The sequence below is a fragment of the Narcine bancroftii genome, chromosome 6 (genome assembly GCF_036971445.1).
Source record: "Narcine bancroftii isolate sNarBan1 chromosome 6, sNarBan1.hap1, whole genome shotgun sequence".
NCBI classification, from domain to species: domain Eukaryota; kingdom Metazoa; phylum Chordata; class Chondrichthyes; order Torpediniformes; family Narcinidae; genus Narcine; species Narcine bancroftii.
The window spans coordinates 5,314,371-5,334,130 of NC_091474.1; the positions used below are offsets into that span (position 1 = coordinate 5,314,371).

The following is a 19,760-nucleotide window of genomic DNA, read 5'->3' on the forward strand; positions in this document are numbered from 1 at the left end:
CAAAAGCGGTGAATCTTTCGAACTCTTCATGCAGGAGGACAGTGCAGGCTCAGTCATTGATTTTTTTATTCAAAGCCTAGAGTACATTCTCATGTAAAAGTCGACCCCCTTTCTCAGGCCAAACATCTGGCAGATTGCACCCCAAATCCAGACGCTGCAGGGTTTTGGCGGACCTACCTCATCCACGACGCTGAGTGTCGCTGCAGTGGGAGTGCGAGTGCAGGCGGATTCATTGGGGGCCATCTTCTCCGTCCAGGCTCGGCTGCCGTCACGGGAGGAATGGGGCCGAGAAGCGGCTGCGGGAGGTTGTAGGGCAGCTGACCCTCTGAGGCTCGACGCGATGGCCATGAACGAAGAGAGTCTGGAGGCGGCCATCGAGCTCTACAAGGCGCAGCTGCGGCAAGTGGAGGCGGCGCTGGCGGCCGACAAGGAGGCCCAGGCCCAGGCCCAGGCCCAGGCCCAGGCCCAGGCCCAGGCCCAGGCTCAGGCCCAGGCCCAGGCTCAGGCCCAGGCTCAGGCCCAGGCCCAGGCCCAGGCTCAGGCCCAGGCCCAGGCCCAGGCTCAGGCTCAGGCCCAGGCTCAGGCCCAGGCCCAGGCTCAGGCTCAGGCCCAGGCCCAGGCCGACCTGCTGCAGCTCCGAGGCGACCTGCAGCAGCTGGTCGCCCTCACCGAGTCCAGCCTGCTCTCGGTCCGCAAGAGCCAGCTCCTGGAGCAGTTCCACCTCGCCGCTTCGCCGGGGCCCGGGGAAGGCGCTCAGCCGGGCGCCGCTGTGGCCGGCCAGGGGGCGGATGGCGAGGCGTCGAAGAGCAGCCAGGAGCCCGAGGAGGAGGAGGAGGAGGAGGAGGAGATGAGCGGCACCAAGGTGCGGGCTCCCTACCGCACGCCGTGGGGGCCGCTGCAGTACCACAATGCCATGATCGTGGGCCCCGAGAGCGACGGGCCGCCCGAGCCCACCGTCCGTGTGCTCTGGATCCACCCGACCCAGCGTGCCATGAAGCCCTGCCCCTTCTACCTCAGTGGGACCTGCCGCTTCCAGAACTCCTGCAGGTAGCTGTGGAAGCCGAAGGCTGGACTGATGACAAGGTTCTTCCGGTTCTTTAAAAAAAGAATACATTGATGGGCAGATCAAATGGGGAAATGGCTGCGGGGGCATGCAGATGCTCACAGAACAGGAGGAAAATCAAAACGTCCACTCGGCTCCCCTTCCCTGCCTGGTCCCCCAAATCTCAGAACTTCCCTATTATTCAAAAATCTTTTTGTGACTTTATTGAGAATCTCTATCTGTCTTAAATCTGCTCCCCTGTATCTTGAGGCAAAATCCCCTGGTTTTGGAAGTCAAAACAACCTTCCTGCGGTATCTTTTCGTACTCTACATTTCTGCACAAGCTAGCTCCTCATCCTTCTAAACGGCCTTATACCGACCGAGCAGCTCAGTCTTTCTGCACAGCCTCCAAAGCCAATAGCTCCCTTCTTAAGAATGGCACACAGCACTCCAGACGCAGGCTCGCCAGCAATCTGGACACTGGCAGCAGAACCTCCCTACGTTAAATTCGATCCCTTTAGCAATGAAAGAAATATCGACAATTCTTGTACTGATACTGCTCAACCTGCTGAGTTTCTCCAGCAGATTTTTGCTCAGGCTTATGGCATCTGCTGTCTCCTGTGATCCCATTTGCCTTCTGATTAACAAACTTCACGTTCAAGCAGTTCCATGTTCCAGAAACTATTTAATCAGATAATTGTCCTGAAATGTTAATTCTGTTCCTCCCTTTAAGAATAGTGCCTAACCTGCTGAGGGCCCCAAATAATTTAATGTAGGCAAACTTAGATTTAGTTGTGTGTGATTCAAAATCAATTGACCAGAGGTATAGGGTACTTTCCAATAAATGCATGGAAAAATTAAAGAAAAATCTTGCTGTAATTTTAGGTCAAAAGCTTGTCTAATTTGAATGGGAGGAAAATCTATTTGCCCAGGGGAGAAAAGAAAAAAATGAATAGGTTGCACAAAATCAGTGAACCGGTGCGGACTCGAAAGGCCAACATGGCCTGTTCCCGCTCCGTAAATGGTTATATGGTTATGAGGAGGATGATTATGAACATTAATCATAAATTATGAAACTAGTTAAACTCCAGAGTGAAAAAGCAAACTTGAATACAGTTAGTGTAGCAGTTAGTGCAACGCTATTACAGCGCCAGTGACTCGGGTTCGAATCTGGTGCTGTCTATATGTTCTCCCTATGTGTGTGTGTGTGTGTGTGTGTGTGTGTGGGTTTCCTTTGGGCACTCCAGTTTCCTCCCACCCTCCAAACATATGGGTGTTGTAGGTTAATTGGGATATTTGTGCAACACGGGCTCAGGGATCGGTAGGGCTGTTACCGAGCTATATGTTTTAAAGAAAGAATATTTGTTGAACTGTATTTCAAGAATGAGGATAAATGTTCTTCATAGGTTTGATGAGCAGAGAGAGAGGGAGAGAGAGATTGATTCCATATACAGTCTACTAGAAGAAGCCGTAAATTCATAAGGCCCTGAACAAAAATCATGTTCCTAGAGTCATATAATGCAAAAGCAAGCCCTTTGGTCCATTGAGTCTGCACTAACCATCAAGATCCATTTTATTTAATCCTACAGTGATTCAAATTTTATTCCCTTCTCCTTGTCATCAACTCTTCCAAATTTTATCGCTCTCCTGTACAGGTCAATTTGCAGGAACCAATTAATCTAGCTATCTGCATGTCTTTGGGACACATGGAGGAAACTCGTGTGGTCTTGACGTGAACATTGCAAATTTCTATAAGGCAACACAGGAGTTCTGTGTTGCAGCCAGGTCACTAGAGCTGTGTGATAGCATCTCCACCAACTAATATGACAAAAGGACTGAGAACTGAGAGCCATTAGAAATGATTGACCGAATGTGCTGTTGGTCTCATAAAATATAAACAGCTGAAGATTAAACTGACAGAAAATTCCTTACCTTTTAAGATATTTTTATTAAGGTTTACAATAATACAGAAATTAAACAGTACAAGAAATTGTAAGAAAAGAAATAAAAACCAAAATCCACATAATGTCAGCAAAGGGAAAAATAGGGATTTAGGCGAATGTTGACTTAAATGAAATACATAGAAAATTCTGTACTTTGTAAAGAAATTTACAGTGCAAAAATAATTGTCTGACTAGATACTCACATGGAGAAGTTGTGGCTATGTCGGAACTACGCGAGTTTGAAGAACTGGACCTCAGTTCACTTGAGGTGGGGTCATCCTGTTTAGCTAAGTTTGAAGATGAGATTTGGTACCCAGCTAAAATTCAAGGTGAGTATATGAAACATCAAATTCTAACTAGAATCTGGAAAATGGTGACTATGGTTATATTTGTATAGAATATTAGTGCTTTATTTAGATCAGAAAATGAATGTTGAAGTATTTTGGATCAAGCCTTTTTTGTGCAATAAGTTCAATTTGAGAAAGTGATTGCTTTATCTGTGAAAATATTTAGTTAATGGATTGTCACTGACACGTGCAAGATGTGTTCTGTAATTTAACATAATACCTTTTCAAAAAAAGACAGACCTAATGTACAGCTTAGTGGTTTTGAATCCTGTCTGTTTTCAATTAGGATTGTGGTCCTTAAGCAAAACTGTATTTTATTTTATCGTAAATTATTTTAAAATAATTTGTTTTAATGTTTAGAACAGGGGTCTCCATTGTGGCCAATATCAACTCCTGGGGGGGTCAATAAATGCCTGGGGGTCAATAAATGCCTAGGGGTCAAAAAGGGGTGGATAAACTCTGGGGGGTAATAATTGAACTTTTGGGGTCGAAAGCTAACATTTATATAAGGAATAAAAATACTTAAAATACAGTTTGCTTATACACATTTCTGATTTAAATATAATTAGTTTTTATTGTCTATTTATTTTATTTACTGAAACATAATGATAATATAATTATAATATTTTATTATTAGTTGGAATCACAAGACAATGGACTGTTGTAATACCCGTTTCCACATGGATGAATTGACTTGGATTTTCTTTACTAATATACACTATTTTTGTTAAATACTCAATAAACATATTAACTATAATATAAAACGTTTTAGCTTAGGCTTTGCTTTATTTTCAAGTTTGTAATGAAAATCTGGGTTGTGGCAATGCAAGACTGAGTATTCCAGCCACATCATTTCCAGTTCAATACCACCAACTAGTCCAGAGGCAGCCAGTGCCTACTCAACATCCATAGCTATCAGAATGGTGTCAGTGAACTGATAGTATTTCTACTTATTACAGAGAGTTTGAACACTTGTATGTTGAATTCCAACATTATATTCAATATTTTGAACATTTCTCATGATTTCCATAATGTCAGTAAACAGTTTTTCCTTTTTGTGTCCCTATATTTCATGGGGGAAGGGATACAGAATAACAGTCTTGCTGCCCTATGGAAACTGCACATCAACTTATTTATTTGTACACGTCTGTGGGTCAATGAGGAATCAAGATTCCATGAAGGGGGTTAATGGTCTAAAAAGTTTGGAGGCCCATGGTTTAGAAGAAAGCAAATGTTATATAGTAATTGACTACTATATCCGACATGGATGTTTGAGTTTTAAGAAGAAAAAAATATTGTATTCGCTCTAAGCCCTTAGCATTTAATCTTGAATTTATGTCCCCTTATTCTCAGTTTAGGAATTATTTATCTAATAGAGTCTCTACTTGATTTTTTTTTCGATTATAATTTTTACATAAGATCAAACTAATCCCTTAATTTTGTGTTGTCGTTAAATTAGACAAGTTTGTTCAAGCTTTTCTTTGTGTTTCTGCAACTTTCTTGTGAATCTATGCTATGCTATAGTTCAAAGCTTAACACACTGTCTTACATTGACTATTTCAGTAGAACTTTTAGATTTAGTATTATTTCTCTGAAACTATGTACAATAAAGTCCCTGATATTTGGAACCTATGGGGATTAGTAGATGCTGGTTGAGTGTACTTTCTCGTTGCTTGAGACTGCATGTTGCGTGATTGGCAAACTAACGGTTATGCACTCCAATTTCAAACTTCAGTATTTTTTCCCTTTTATTCTCCTCAATTTTTTTATTTTGCTGGTTTCTTGAGGTTGCCGGTTGCTTTAATTCCAAATAACAGGGATTTTACTGTATTATATTACAGTACAACTCCGATTATCCAAAACGGTTGGGACTGGGCCCATTTCGAATAAACTTTTTTTTTGGAAAACCAGCTATTTTTTAAAAACAGCCCAATAGCAAATCACTTGTAACAGTGTTTAAACAACAAACAACAAGGCTTTTTAAGCATTAAAATTATGTTTAATTCTCACCAAAAATTGCTGGTCACTGCTGATCACCGACACCTCCCCACCGAGGCCCTGCTCGTGCCCGGGAGCTTGAGATCCCTGCTGCCGTTGGAGCCCGAGGTCCGCTGCTCCAAAAAAATTTAAGATATCCTCGCTTATAAAAGTTTATCAAATTGAGCACCATACATGAGTAAATAATATCAGGTTTTTTTCCCCAGGGTAAAATTTAAAGGGGATTGAGGGTCAAATTTTTCATACAGAGGGTGGTGGGTGTATGGAACAATATGCCAGAGAACAGTATATTTATTGCATTTAAAAGACATTTGTATGCATACCTGGATCAGAATGGTTTAGGGAATTATTGGCTCAATACAGGCAAATGAGACTATCATAGAAAAGCAATCTGGTAGATATGAGTGTTATTACCAATAGAAAGGAATATAAAAAACTTGAAAATGAAGTTTGAGTGAGGAAAGAAATGAAGGATAGAGCTCATGAACAATTCCAAGCAAAAGAAATCCTCAATTACAGTTTGGAAAAGATTTAAAAAAGAATATAAATTTTGTGGTGAAAAAGTATAACATGATTTTATCAGCGATGAGCAAAGAGTGGTAATTTATTTTAAAAAGCATATACAAATGGAGTTTTTTTAGTTTATGATTGGATAAATTACCATCTCAAGACATCTCAAATGTTTCTAACCACATAAAGTATTTTTTGGCAGTGGTCATTATGGTCATATGGGAACTGAGCAGCTATTACAGAAAGCAAGTAATATGTTGTATCATCGTCAGCAAAAAAATAAATGTTGGGCATTGAATCGTTTGTTCACGGGGACAGACGGGGTCTTCTCTTGAGTTACGTTCTCAGAATTGCACTTGAACATTGCAACACTCAAAATTGTGTGCTCATGTGCAGTAGAATGTGAACACATGATTGTACCTCGGCTAACCCAAGAGGGATGGTGAATGAGCAGGCGAGTGAGATCAGTGTGTATGTTTGTGTAACAAAAGAACCTATCTTTTAACAACATTTTTCTGCCCTTATGTTCTATAATTCCAGTTCCAAATTACTCAATATAGTAGATAATAATGTGAAATCACCCAGCGTACTGCATCTGTTCATAAGTAGTATCTTTTCTAATTTAGAAAAACTGCATAAAATGTCAGTTTTTCAACGTATAAGCATCAGTTATGATTTTTACATTGTTTTAGCAAATAAAATGGTCATTTCTTCCCTTTAGTTCTATAATTTAGGCTAGCATTATTCTGTTCTTTTGGTAGTGAGTGCTGTGTATGACTATTTTACTACATGTGTTTTATCTTGTGATTACAATCAATTAAATTGAGAAAGAGTTTGGAAATTATGATAAAATTTTATTGAGCTATATGCAGAAAAATCTCTGGTATTTGGCATCTATGGAGATTAGTTGATGCCAGATAAGTGAATTTTCTGGTTGCTTGAGATTGCATTTGGCATGGATTGGTGAACTAAAGACAAGACAGGCCAATTTTAAAATTTTGTATTTTTTTTAACCTATTTAGATTTTTTTTGCTGGTTGCTTGAGGCTGCCAGTTATTTGAATTCAGGATAATTGGGGTTTTACTGTATTCTGATGTTTGCTTTCAATAAGCAGGAACTCTAACACAATGCTTGAAAAAGCTCCTGCTGATGTGTTTATTTTTACCATATTGTATTACTTTGGAAGGATTTAGTCAGTAGATGACACCCTGGAGTCTCCAATGTCTTTCCTCAAGTTTTAAATTTCAGACATTGGATGAAGGCAAGTTTTAAACTTTTAACGTTTAAAATGTCAAGATATGATACTTACTGAAGTCTCAGCTATTCTTGTGCACTGTTTCTTTCTCAAGACCTGCCTTGATCTTTGTTTTTTGTTGAAAAACTGGTAACTTCCTTCCTTGCTTTCTCACGCCACATTCTGTGATTGAAATTCTGGGAACAAGGTTACAAAGAATAAGCATGCAGTGAATTAATCATAACTCGACAGGGAAAGAAAGCATTGGCCTGTAGAAAAGTTATTTCTGAATTTTGACTAATGCATAGATATGAATTTTGTTTTTCCAGATATAGATAACGGTTACTTTACAGTAAAATTTGATTCCTTGCTTCAGAAAGAAATGGTAGTGGAAGGGGATGGGATTATGCCAGTACATCAGACTGACAATTCTTCCTCATCATCTAGCTCCGAGGATGAAGGTCAGCTTGGTTATGCTAAAGGTAAGGCTGGCAACAAGAGCTAATAATTTTCTTCAGAAACCTGGGTCCATTGCACTATTTAATGTAAATAAGATTCTTTAAGGGAGTCGTTGGCATTTTATCAAATAAAAAAATCCTATAATGTAGTGCTTGATTTAAAAAATATTGCAAGTGATTTTTTTGCCTAGAATAATGTTATGGTCCAAATCCTGTAAACAATGATGTTTTGATTTTTCCTTGTACCAGAGTTGAGCATAGGTATTTGATCTTTAGATCATCTTAATTTTGATTGCTCAAGACCAAGTTCCAGTGATATTTTTTGGATATTTGTTTATGAACAGATATGAGCTCAACTTGCTTTCTCCAAGGATTGTATGTTGTTAAAATCTATGGAAATAAATTTAGCTCTATTACAAGTTAAAATAAAACTCCAATAATCCAGTCTGCAAATTTTTTGGGGGGTATCACTGTAGTTCAATATCTGGGCACCTGTTTCTCATTCTGATGCTCCCTTTAAACTCATCAGGAACTTATTTCCTTTACTCCCTTTAAACTCACCAGCCCCCTTGGCTCCTGTGCCTCTTTGAATTTCCTCTCATTCACTGGAAATTTTATTATACCGCTACAAACATCGAAATAAAAGTGAATTAAGTATGTGTGGGTATTAATACAAGCAATATCCAATAAGCCAGAAAATCTGTCTGACAGGCACCACCAACTTCCTGAATGTGTCAGATTATCAGCTTTTACTGTTCACACTTGCCCACAGTCAATAAGATCTTAATTTGTGTTCAAAATTGTATGAATTGAACCCTTATAAATATTTTTTATGGATCAAATAAACTTGTCAGTATGGGAGTTGTGCAATGATATAAACACATTATACTAACCCTTGCGATGTTAAATATACCTATTTCTGAGGAATTTTGCAATTAAGTTCATTTATATCACTGAGCGAGCAAGATATCTGGGAACCATCTGTAGTGTAGTGAAGTGGTGGTGTGGATTGCCTCCCCCTTGTAGAGTCAAAGATTTTTACTGAAATTCATTAAATATAAATCATTGTCTCTTTGGGCTGAATGGCCAGTTTCTTTTCTGTAGATTCTCTTTAATTGAAAGAAGCATGTTCAATTAACAGAGAAGTTGTTTTGCCAAATTATCATTCCAGCAGTGAGGGCTTGTAACAAAGAACTTCACTAATTTGTGATTTAATAAATCCAAATGTTGAGTTTTGGTCAATTAATTTTTATTTAGTTAATATTTTTCTGATACATTGCAATTGTTCTCGTGAAATCCTTGTCAATTCCCTCTTCTCCCTAACCTCCACAGTGCACTCTGAAGATGAATATTCAGATACTGATCTTCTATTTCAACAAGTCTGGTCTGTGTGCTTTCACTGTTAACAGGCTTTGAAGAACATCCTAACATCTCCTTACTCTTAAACCGTGTCAAAACAAAGTTCTTTGGTCAGTTATCTGCTGTGATTATTTAATTTCACCTGTGAAATGTGTGGGATATTTTATTTGTTGTGAACAAATCTTGAAACAATAAATAAGACTATTAAAAATCAAAATGTTCTTCTCTTTGTAGCATTTTCCTTTCTGTTTTGTTTCCCAGTTTTTGATGAAAATTCTGAGGAGATAGAAAATTGGACTGCAGCTTCTAGCTCTTCATTCGCTGGTTGGGAGACACACACTCGGGGAATGGGATCCAAACTAATGATTAAGATGGGTTATGAATTTGGCAAAGGTAAGAAGTTATCCTAGTTTTTACTGACGAAGTATCACCTAATAGAGAAATAGCCAACGTGTGTTTTAAGTGTCTTGCTGAGATGCAAACAAAATACTGATCAAACCCAAGTGTAATTTCAAATATGAAATTTAATTTAAATCAATCCATTGGCATGCAGTGCGTGATTTTCTGTAAATTCAGGAAAGGTAAAGTTGTGTCACAGGCAGTATGGTGCTTTTGAAATTGAACTACTTGATATTTACAATATTTCTATCCCTGACTTTGTGCAAAAGTGCTGTCTATAGTGTAAATGTCGTCACACCACAAAAAGATGTGCTTTTTTGATTGCAAAAGTGATTTTTATGTTTTTTTTAATTAATCTATTTTATTCCCTTTCAAATGAAATTAATTATGTGCAACTCATTGCCAAATAAAAACTGAAAATGCTAGAAATCTGCATCAGGTCAAGCATCATCTGTGGAGTGAGAATTAATGTTAACATTTCACAACACTGATCTTTATTAAATAGAAAGATCAGTTTTGTACTTTTATCCACTCTAATCTGCTGAGTATTTCCAACATTGTGTTTTTATTTCTGATACCCAGCACCTGTAATAGTTTGCTTTTTGATTGCTAGTTTGCAGCTGTTTTTCTTTTAGGCTTAGGGAAGAACGCTGAAGGTCGAGTGGAGCCTGTACATGCAGTGGTGTTACCACCAGGGAAGTCCCTGGATCAATGCACTGAAATTTTGCAAAAGAAGAGAGAAGGAAAACTGAACCATCTTCATAAAAAGAAACACAAGAGGAAAGGTCAAAAGGGCTCAGGTGTTAAAGAGAGAAAACCTCGGCAAACAGTGTTTGACTTTTTGAATGATAAACTTCAAAGTACTGGGCAGACCAGCAGCTCATCAGTTCAGACTGAATTTCGGAAAGGAGAGAAAAATAGCAAAGAATGTTACAGGGCCAGCAAAAATATGAAGAGAACTCTAAATATCCAGCTTTTTCAAATAATGCAAAAGATAGACCATACAGAAAAGGACATTGCAAAAATTATGGAGGCACTTGCAAGAAATGTTGGAAGGTATCTATTTTATAATTTGATCTTAATTTAAATATTGTGTATGCTATCATTATTAAATTATACTTTAGGAGTTCAACAATAAAAGGAGTAAAAGATCCACTTTTTTCCCATCTGAAAATCTACACTCACCTTTTTAGGTGTTCAGTGCATAAACTAAGATTTTTTTCTCTTCACTTAGTTGAACAGCAAACTGGAAAGAAAGTTTAAAAAAAAATAATAACAAACTACTGGAAGCAATCAACAAGTTAAAGCAGAGTCTGTAAAAGAGAAACAGGGCCAATGTTTCCAGTCTGAAAATAAAGAAATTAACTTTACAGTTACAGAGAATGTGACAGAGGGATGAGTGGAACAAACAGAAAATCTCTATAATCTGATGAAACTAAATGGGTTAAGGTGGCAGCTAGAAGTAGATTATAGACAAAATACAGAGTTACCTTCTAATAGCAGGGCTATTTTTTATTCTGCACAGACTACGATTATGACCTTCATTTATCGATTCATAGCAGGGAAACGGACCCTTTGGCAAAATTCACCCATCCCAACCAAATCTATTTACAGAATCCCAATTCCTTGTGTTGCCTTTCAATCTCCAAATCTATTATTTGCTATAGAATTAATGAATTACATGGTCCAGATATTTTCTTCGATCCTTTTCAATTTTTTTTACCCCTTGCAGTCTTTGGCTACCTGCAGTTTTCTTCGCTAATTTCAAAACCCATATCATTAAAGAGTTTCATTCAAATTATTGTCAACACTGGAAGTTCTCTTAAGATTTTTTGTTAAATTATTGCAGAGATGAATATTTTCAAAGGGATAAATAAAGATGTGATAAAGATGTTGGTATGGAATCTCAACATGGCATTGAACAGTAAAATAATTTTCTATATTTATGTAGAGGAAAGTTGAAGTTTAACTCCATGATGAAGGAATACCAAGAATTATATCACATCATCATTGCTTAGTGGCATACTTCACTATTCTTTACTGCTTCATTACAGAGACAAAGCAGTAACTTCTCATCTGGAAGAGAAGTTATCTAATGCAAGGAAGCAGTTATCCTATCTAAAGACTCAGGAATCTGGGGCCCAGCGTGAACAAAAGAAAGCTGATACGCACAAGATGATGACCAAATTCTGATTTTAAATCCTTCACTGGTCCTTTGTTCTGTTTGACAGTGTACTGATCTGTGCAGTGTATTGATCTTTTGCAGTGTATTGATTTTTTGCAGCATTTTATTCTGTAAAATACATACTTTGAAATTAGTGTAATATGGTTCTTGGACTTCGTGTTATTTGATCCTTATTTTAGAGGGTTTTGCAGAGAACTAATAATGAAAATCTTTTCTATTCTTAGAAGAGATTTGATGCAAATGCCAAGACATCACAATTAACTAACTTTTTACAAACGTAGATCAGTGATAGTGTTTTGGTCTTGTAAACTGGTATTTATATAAAATGGAACTAAACCATAAAAGCCTGTGGACCCCGTGGTTGAAGTAAAAACACAATGCTGGAGAAACTCAGCTGATCAAACAGTGTCCTTTACTTGATGACGGGCTCAAGCCTGAAACGTTGGTTATGTATCTTTATCTTGGCTATATAAAGTACACTGAAGTAAAACACAAAAATCTGTAGACACTAATAAAATCTATATAAAGCACACTGTTTGACCAGCTGAGTTTCTCTAGCATTATGCTTTTATTTATATAAAATAGTTTTCTCCTGTTATTTTACAAAATAAAAACACAGAGTTAAACTCAAGTGGGCATTGAATTCTTTTGATCAAACTCAAGGAATAGCAAAGCAACAAACTTTTTGAAAGAAAGGTGTTCTGTGTTGATAGACTGGAAACTCATTTCACTTTTCTTTCAAATATCAGCTTAATTGAATAATTGTGATTCTTGGATTCAAACCCAGGATTCAGCATTTTTCCATTTAAGGAACCAGACACCAGCCACACTCACTTGAGTAGATACTGGAACTATCATGTGGACCATGTTTATTTCTGAGTTGTTGGATAATGCACTCAGTGAAAAACCTGAAGCACCATCTACAGTTATTACAGCAGGGGAACTCAGCATTCAGACAACTATAACCGTATAACAATTACAGCACAGAAACAGGCCATTTTGGCCCTTCTAGTCCACGCCAACTAAGTACTCTCTTCTAGCCCCACCTACCTGCACCCTGCCCATAACCCTCCATTCCCCTCCCATCCATATACCTATCCAATTTTTCCTTAAATGACAGATTTGACCCTGACACCACTACTTCTGGAAGCTCATTCCATACAGCCACCACTCTGAGTAAAAAAGATCCCCCTCATGTTACTTCTAAACTTTTGCCCTTTAATTCTTAACTCATGACCTCTTGTTTCAATCTCTCCTACTTTCAATGGAAAAAGCTTATCCACATCAATTCTATTTATCTTTCTCATAATCTTAAAATATCAAATCCCCTCTCAGCCTTCTCTGCTCCATAGAATTTTCTCAATCTTTCTTTGTAATCTAGATTCTAAAACCCAGGTGACATTTTCATAAATCTCTGGACTCTCTCTACCTTGTGGATATCCCTCCTATAATTGGGTGACCAGAACTGCACACAGTACTCAAAATTTGGCCTCACCAATGCCTTGAAGTGTCAACTTCACTCCCCATCTCGTGTATTCTATGCTTTGATTTATAAAGGCCAGCATATTAAAAGCCTTCTTCACCACCCTATCCACATGAGATCCTCCCTTCAGGGAACGATGCACCGTTATTCCTAGATCTTTCTGCTCCACTGCATTCCTCAATGCCCTCCCATTTACTACGTATGTCCTATGGGTGTTAAGTGGAAGATGTTGCAAAAGTGAAACAAGAATTTTGAAATGGTGTTTATGTTAATGGTGGCAATAAACAAATACAGACCAGTGCATGTTGGCATAGCCAAGTTTAGGGCAATAATTGTGTGAGACTGGCAAAGGCAGTATAGTACGCCATAGAAGGGGAAGGTTGACAAGAAAAATGTAATATGGGAATGGGATGAATAAACACAAGGTCATTTAATGGTAGAGTTGAATGCACAGGAATTTTGATTTTTTTCTGCTAAACGGATGAGTTTGTGCTTCAGAGTCTGATCTAACATCGATGAAATACATTTTTAAAAACTGCAAGAATGTGATTCATGCAGAAATGGTGATTGCCAAACAAATGAAAACAGCGAATCATAGAAAATACTAGAGTGAGATTCTTTCCAGTGCCCTTTTTATCAATTTTTTGACGATCGCCTTTGCTTTCCATGTTTCAAGTCATGTCATGTACGAACATTGAAATCTTAATTCCTGTACACAAAGTCAAGGGGTGGTTAGTTGAGCAGAAAAGCAGCTGAAAGAAGCATTTGGGAGGAGCAACAAGGAACCAGGATTTGATAGGATGCCGAGAGCAAAAAGGGCTGCTGAAGGGCCTCTGGTGCTGCAGGCTGTCTGATCATAATGAACACTTGGATCTGGAGCTCAGGTTGCCGATGAACCGAGCAGGAAATTGTGCGGCTGTGGGAGCATGGGAGGTGAATCCATGGACACTTGATGACTCTGAAGGGACTTTTTTTTTGCTTCTCTTTCCCCCTTACTTATAGCAGTGAGCGACACTTGGCGACTCTGTTCGACTTATGACTGGAAGAAGACAACAAGTAATATGTTCTGTACATGACAATAAAAGAATCTTATTTATGAAAGGAAACAATAAATGAGAGAATATTGAGTGGTGAGAGGGAACAAAGTGATCTAGTGTGCATCCACAGACCCCTTAAAGAGAGCAGCAATAAGATGGTCAAAAAGGTATATATGAGTGTGGAATCTGCCCACAGCATGAGTACTGCATTAATTTCTGCAACCTAGTTGATCTGTATGTAGTACTCAAGCTTAATGTTTATTTTGTCAGAATAACCCTGGCTCAACCCAGGGAAATATCCCTATATTTATTTTGTGAGGCCCTTGGAAAATATTTAAATGATGACATTTTGCTCAGTTTAATCACGGTCATTTTTGCAAAATAAGAGCTGGGCCATTCAAGGTAGAAGTGAGAAGAAATTTCTTCAATCAACCACAGAAGGCTGTGGAGTCTCAATCGCCGTGTATATTGCCGATTTATTGTCAGAATACATGCATGATATCACATACAACCCTGAGATTCTTTTTTTCCTGCAGCAGGGCTGAACTACCACTCATTGGTAGTGCAAAATATAGATTGTACATAATGTAAATCATGTAAACCCACAAGAACTGCAAACAACCTGACTGCAATACAGAGATCAAAAAGAAAATCAATAAATGCATAATTAAGAGTCCTTAAATGAGTCTCTGACTGAGTTTGTTGTTGAGTCTGATGGTGGAGGGGGTGCAGCTGTTCCTGAATGAGTTGGTGTGAATCTTGTGACACCGATTCCTCTTTCCTGATGGCAGCAGCAAAAACAGAGCATGTGCTGGTTGGTGAAGGTCTTTGCTGATTGCTGCTGGTCTCCGACTGCAGCGTTCACTGTAGATGTGGTCATTAGTGGGGAGGGTTTTGCTTGTGATGCCCTGAGTGTGTCCACGACCTTTTGGAGGGCTTTACGCTCAGGGGTATTGGTGTTCCGATACCAGACTGTGATGCAGCTGGTCAGCACACTTTCTACCACACCTCTACAAATTTGCCAGGGTTTCTGATGTACCAAACCTCCGCAAACTTCTGAGGAAGTAGAGGCGCTGATGTGCTTTCTTCACGATGTCATTGGTGTGTTGGGTCCAGGAAAGATCCTCCAAGATAGTGACTCCCAAAAATTTCAATTTGCTCACCCTTTCCACCTCTGATCCCTCAATGATCACTGGATTGTCCACCTCTGGCTTTCCTTTCCATAAGTCAACAATCAGCTCCTTAGTTTTGGTGACATTGAGTGCAAGGTTGTTGTTGGTGCACCATTCAGCCAAGTTTTCAATCTCCATCCTGGATGGTGGTGCATCCCCTTCCTTTATACAACCCACTACCGTGATAACGGCAGCAAATTTGTAGATGATGTTATTGTACTGAGCCGCACAGTCTTAGGTGTAAACTGAATAGAGCACAGCCTTGAGGTGCTCCGGTACTAATGGAGATTGTGGAGGTGAAGATCTTACCAATCCTCACTGATTGTGGTTTGGAGGTGAGGAAATTGATGATCCAATTACCTGGGATGTTAACTCCCAGGTCTTGGAGCTTGCTGATCGTTTTGAGGGGATGGTGGTGTTAAATGCCGAACTGTAGTCGATAAAGAGCATCCTGATGTATGCATCTTTGCTGTCCAGGTGTTCCAGGGCTTTGTGTAGAGCCAGTGAGATGACATCCGCCGTAGACCTGTTACTTCGATAGGTGAACTGGAACGTATGCACGTCACCGCTCAGACAGGAGCTGATATGCTTCTGCACCACCCTTCAAGACACTTCATCACTGTTGATGCATGTGCTACTGGTCGATAGTCATTAAGGCAGGTTACTGCACTCTTCTTGGGCACCGATATGTTTGATGCATGTTTATAACAGGTGGGTACCATGCCTTGCTAGAGTGAGATAGCGAAGATATCCGTGAATACCTTGGTTTACTGTTATTGGCATAATTGTGACTTTTCCTTTGATTCAGTACTGTTAAGTTTAAACATGCAGCACGTTAACAGGCCCTTCTGACCGATGAGCCCGTGCCTGCCCAAATGCCCCAATTAACCTGTAACCCCATACGTTTTGAAAGATGGGAGGAAGCAGGAGTGCCCCAGAAGAAATCCATGTAGACACGGAGAGAACATACAAGCTCCTTGTAGACACCCGGATTCAAACCTAGGTGGCTGGCGCTGTAATGGTGTTGGACTAACCGTGCCCCCATACTTCAACTTCTCTTCATCACCAGGGCAAGATTATTTTGCCTGTTTTCTTTTGCTTTAGTATATGAAAAAAACCTAACACCCAACCCCAACCAACCAATTTTCTGCTGCAACCGTGTCTGCCTGTCCCGCATCGGACTTGTCAGCCACAAACGAGCCTGCAGCTGACGTGGACATTTACCCCCTCCATAAATCTTCGTCCGCGAAGCCAAGCCAAAGAAGATATGGTTTCTAAACTATGTTCATTCTTTATATGGTTTAACAATCCAGAAAAGTTTCTCAAAAGGAAAGATTGAGGTTTTGTTTGGAACAGTGGAGAATGAAGCTTGATTTAAATTTAAGCATATTAAGTTATGAGGGGCTTAGACAGAGGAAAGTCCTTTTCTCTCTTGGAGGGATCAAAAACTTCAGGATGTAGATTTAAATTAATTGGCAGGTGGAACGGAGGGAATTTGAGGACTTTTCTTAGTTAATCTAGGAATTGGGAACTCATGCTTGCAAGAATGGAGAAGGCAGAAACCATTTCCACATTTTAAAAATATTTTAATGTGAACTTGAATTGCTATGACCTATAGAGCTATGGGCCAAATTAATGTTGAAGGTGGCATCAGATTAGTGATACAAAGAGGACTATATTTCCTCACGATTTTAATTTAAAATTTTTTTTTAGATATACAGCTAGTAACAGGCCTTTTCTGACCACAAGTCCGTGCCGCCCAATTTATACCCTTTAATGTTTTTAAAGGGTGGGAGGAAACCGGAGCCCCCGGAGAAAATGCACACAGATACAGAGAACGTACAAACTCCTTTCAGACAGTGTGGGATTTGAACCCATGTCTGGTCCCGATCACTGGTGGTGTAAGGGCGTTGCGTTAACTGCTATGACCCTAAAATGGACCCCTGGAAGGAACTGCTACACCCTACAAATGTTGTAAATATGAGTAGTTCACTGTGCTTCACTTCTTGATTGCTAATCCCGTGTTATATTCACCCTGCTATAGCCCCTTTAATTCTATGGCCTTCAATTTTACAGGAGATTGCCATTCTCCATGTTGTCCTGTCTCTCAGCCAGTTATTTTTTCATGCCCACTGTTTCCTCTTTAATCCAAACTTCTTTAATTTTGCTAACAATTCTGTTTGGGACATAATTAAAACACGCTGGAGGTCCATCAGAACTTTTGCACTCTGATATTCAATAATGGAAAACAGGAAACATTTCCAGGAATTGCCTTGTATTTTGCAATCACTCCAATACTTATTTTCCTTCCATGTACAAAAGAGGTTGATTGGTAATCAAAGAATCTGCAGTATTCAAATATACCTTGAAACATAACTATCAAAATAATATGCCCTTACCTGAATGCTCCTTCTCCGCTCCCCTGCCAAAGTGATTCTCAGCAGAATCAGTTCTGAAAGGAAGGAGAAAAATAATCTGTTATAGCACCAAATGCAGGAAAAAGATTTTGTGAAACTGAAGCATGAGATAGAATGAGTTGGTGTTACCCCAAAAGTAAAATGCTAAGAAATTATTTTGTTATGTTTCAACTCTATCAGTTCTTTTTTTTTTTAACAGTGACCACTTTTATTGGAACTTTTAACAAATCAAAAGGAATCCAATTTTGTCTGAAACATTTAACATACAAAGTAAGAAATTGAAATAATGAATGAGAAGTGACAGCCAAAGAAAAATTAAGGCCAATGTTAAGCTGGTGTTGCAAAAAAATTTGCAAGGTGAATAAATGGATGCTGTATAAAGGGTGAATTTTCATACGACTTGCTTGAAAATTAAACTCATGACAAATTTAAACTTTATGGTAATATTTGAAAGTTGGATTATTAAATAATTGCAATTTTGTGTAGCAAGTTGATTTTTAACAATGACTTAGTGCTGCATGTGCAGTTAATTGCAGCATTTCATGGCAAGAACAAAGGCACAGAAAGTCAATGCATAGTGGTTGTACTTCAAATCTTAAACATTAGGGAAAGGAGAATTTAACAATTACTGCATGCATTCAGAAGATACAAGAATTGACTGCTTGCTACAAAATACCACCCATCACATATCTCAATTACTAGATAACATCCAACTGTGACACCCATCATCTTTAGAACTGTACAACTTAATTTTGGGCCAGAAAAAGATGACATTTAGAAATGCCAGTAGGAAAAAAATAAGTTCTTTTTAGCAGGATAAAGAACTTAATAGAATTGTTCAATAAATGCAAGCAGCCAGAAACTGATGCAGTGACTCTGGACGAAGTGAGAAAAAGTCCCAAGTCATATCAGCATCCTTGAGGTGAGTCTGGGGATTCCTCTTCTGGGTATGAATGAATGATGGAAACAAGAAAGGGTCACGGATGAAGAAAATAGGTGTGTTGTTGCCAGTCAGATCCCAAATTCCATCCTCGGTATAAAACTTGCAAGCAAATCCTCGAGGGTCACGAACAGTATCTGCAGAACCAGATTCGCCTCCTACAGTTGAAAAGCGGACAGACACAGATGTTCTTTTTCCGATATGCTCAAATACTTTGGCCTTGCAGTATCTTGTGATGTCTTGAGTCACCTCAAAAAAGCCAAAGGCACCTGCTCCCTTTGCATGTACAACACGCTCTGGGATCCTCTCCCGATCAAAGTGTGCCATTTCATCAATAAACACTGAATCCTGCACAAGCAGTGGTCCTCGAGGGCCTGCTGTAATGACATTTAACTTGTCTCCAACAGGATGGCCTGCTCCCGTGGTCAAAGCATCTACACTTTGATCGGATCGAGCATTCTTCCAGCACTGCAGCTGCACGCTCGATTCCTCTCGGACTCCCTCCATCTTCTCCAGCAGTTCCTCAACGGTCCAACTCTATCAGTTCTTGAAGACACAGTAGATCAGCAGTTTCTCATTGTGATCTTTTGTTCTGGTTCATTGATATTTCCATGTCAGAAAGGCAGTGTGGGCTGCAGCTAATAATTACTGAATATCATGTGCTATTAACGCTGATGAAGAATGATTTTCATGAGGCAGAACATACCCATTGCACCTGGTAGCCTAAGTAACAGCTCAGAAAATGCATTGCAATGGCAGAATATAACAGATTAAAGGGAAACGTTTCATGAGGTATACCTGGGGAGCATTCAGACCTACGGTGAAGCCAACTATTGTGATGAAGTGGAACTTGGCATATCAGTACTCTTATGAAGGATCTGGATGACAGAAGCATCTGTGGAAAAGCTTGCATTGATGCTTAGCAACAGATATGCATGTTTAATGCCCTATTCAACAAACCACAAAAGCTGGCAAGGATTGGAGACTGCCTACAAACTCAGAATGTTGGGCTAAGTCAGGTGGCAATCTATTTAAATAGCTAATGAGGTAGTTATTATTTTGTAAAATGATGAACATAAGGAACCATTTAGATTACAATGGAAATCAGAACCATAGCATATTACAGCACAGAAACAGGCCCCTTTGGCTCATTTAGTCTGTGCCCAGCATTTTTTTCCCCTTCCATACCTCTCCCATCCATGTACCTGTCCAAATTCTTCTTAAATGTTAAAATTG

The 19,760-nt window shown here is 39.1% G+C and overlaps 1 protein-coding gene and 1 pseudogene across 1 annotated transcript; one reads left to right on the forward strand and one right to left on the reverse strand.

The window, feature by feature from the left end:
- The first annotated feature begins 216 nt into the window (after positions 1-216).
- Positions 217-11,614, forward strand: zgpat (zinc finger, CCCH-type with G patch domain). Its single transcript, XM_069883714.1, has 6 exons — positions 217-1,047; positions 3,181-3,314; positions 7,404-7,556; positions 9,153-9,284; positions 9,926-10,346; positions 11,345-11,614. Exons 1-6 carry the CDS (start codon positions 341-343, stop codon positions 11,481-11,483), a joined length of 1,686 nt encoding a protein of 561 aa, XP_069739815.1. The 5' UTR covers positions 217-340; the 3' UTR covers positions 11,484-11,614.
- Positions 11,615-18,422: 6,808 nt separating this feature from the next.
- LOC138737255 (catalase pseudogene) lies at positions 18,423-19,051 on the reverse strand (annotated as a pseudogene).
- Between the last annotated feature and the right edge of the window lie 709 nt (positions 19,052-19,760).

Excerpts from the sequence above, each read along its gene's own strand:
- zgpat (XM_069883714.1), top strand. The coding sequence starts at position 341 with ATGGCCATGAACGAAGAGAGTCTGGAGGCGGCCATCGAGCTCTACAAG. Across the intron at positions 1,048-3,180 it reads CGCTTCCAGAACTCCTGCAG|ATACTCACATGGAGAAGTTG; the intron begins GTAGCTGTGGAA and ends TTGTCTGACTAG. Across the intron at positions 9,285-9,925 it reads GGGTTATGAATTTGGCAAAG|GCTTAGGGAAGAACGCTGAA; the intron begins GTAAGAAGTTAT and ends TTTTTCTTTTAG.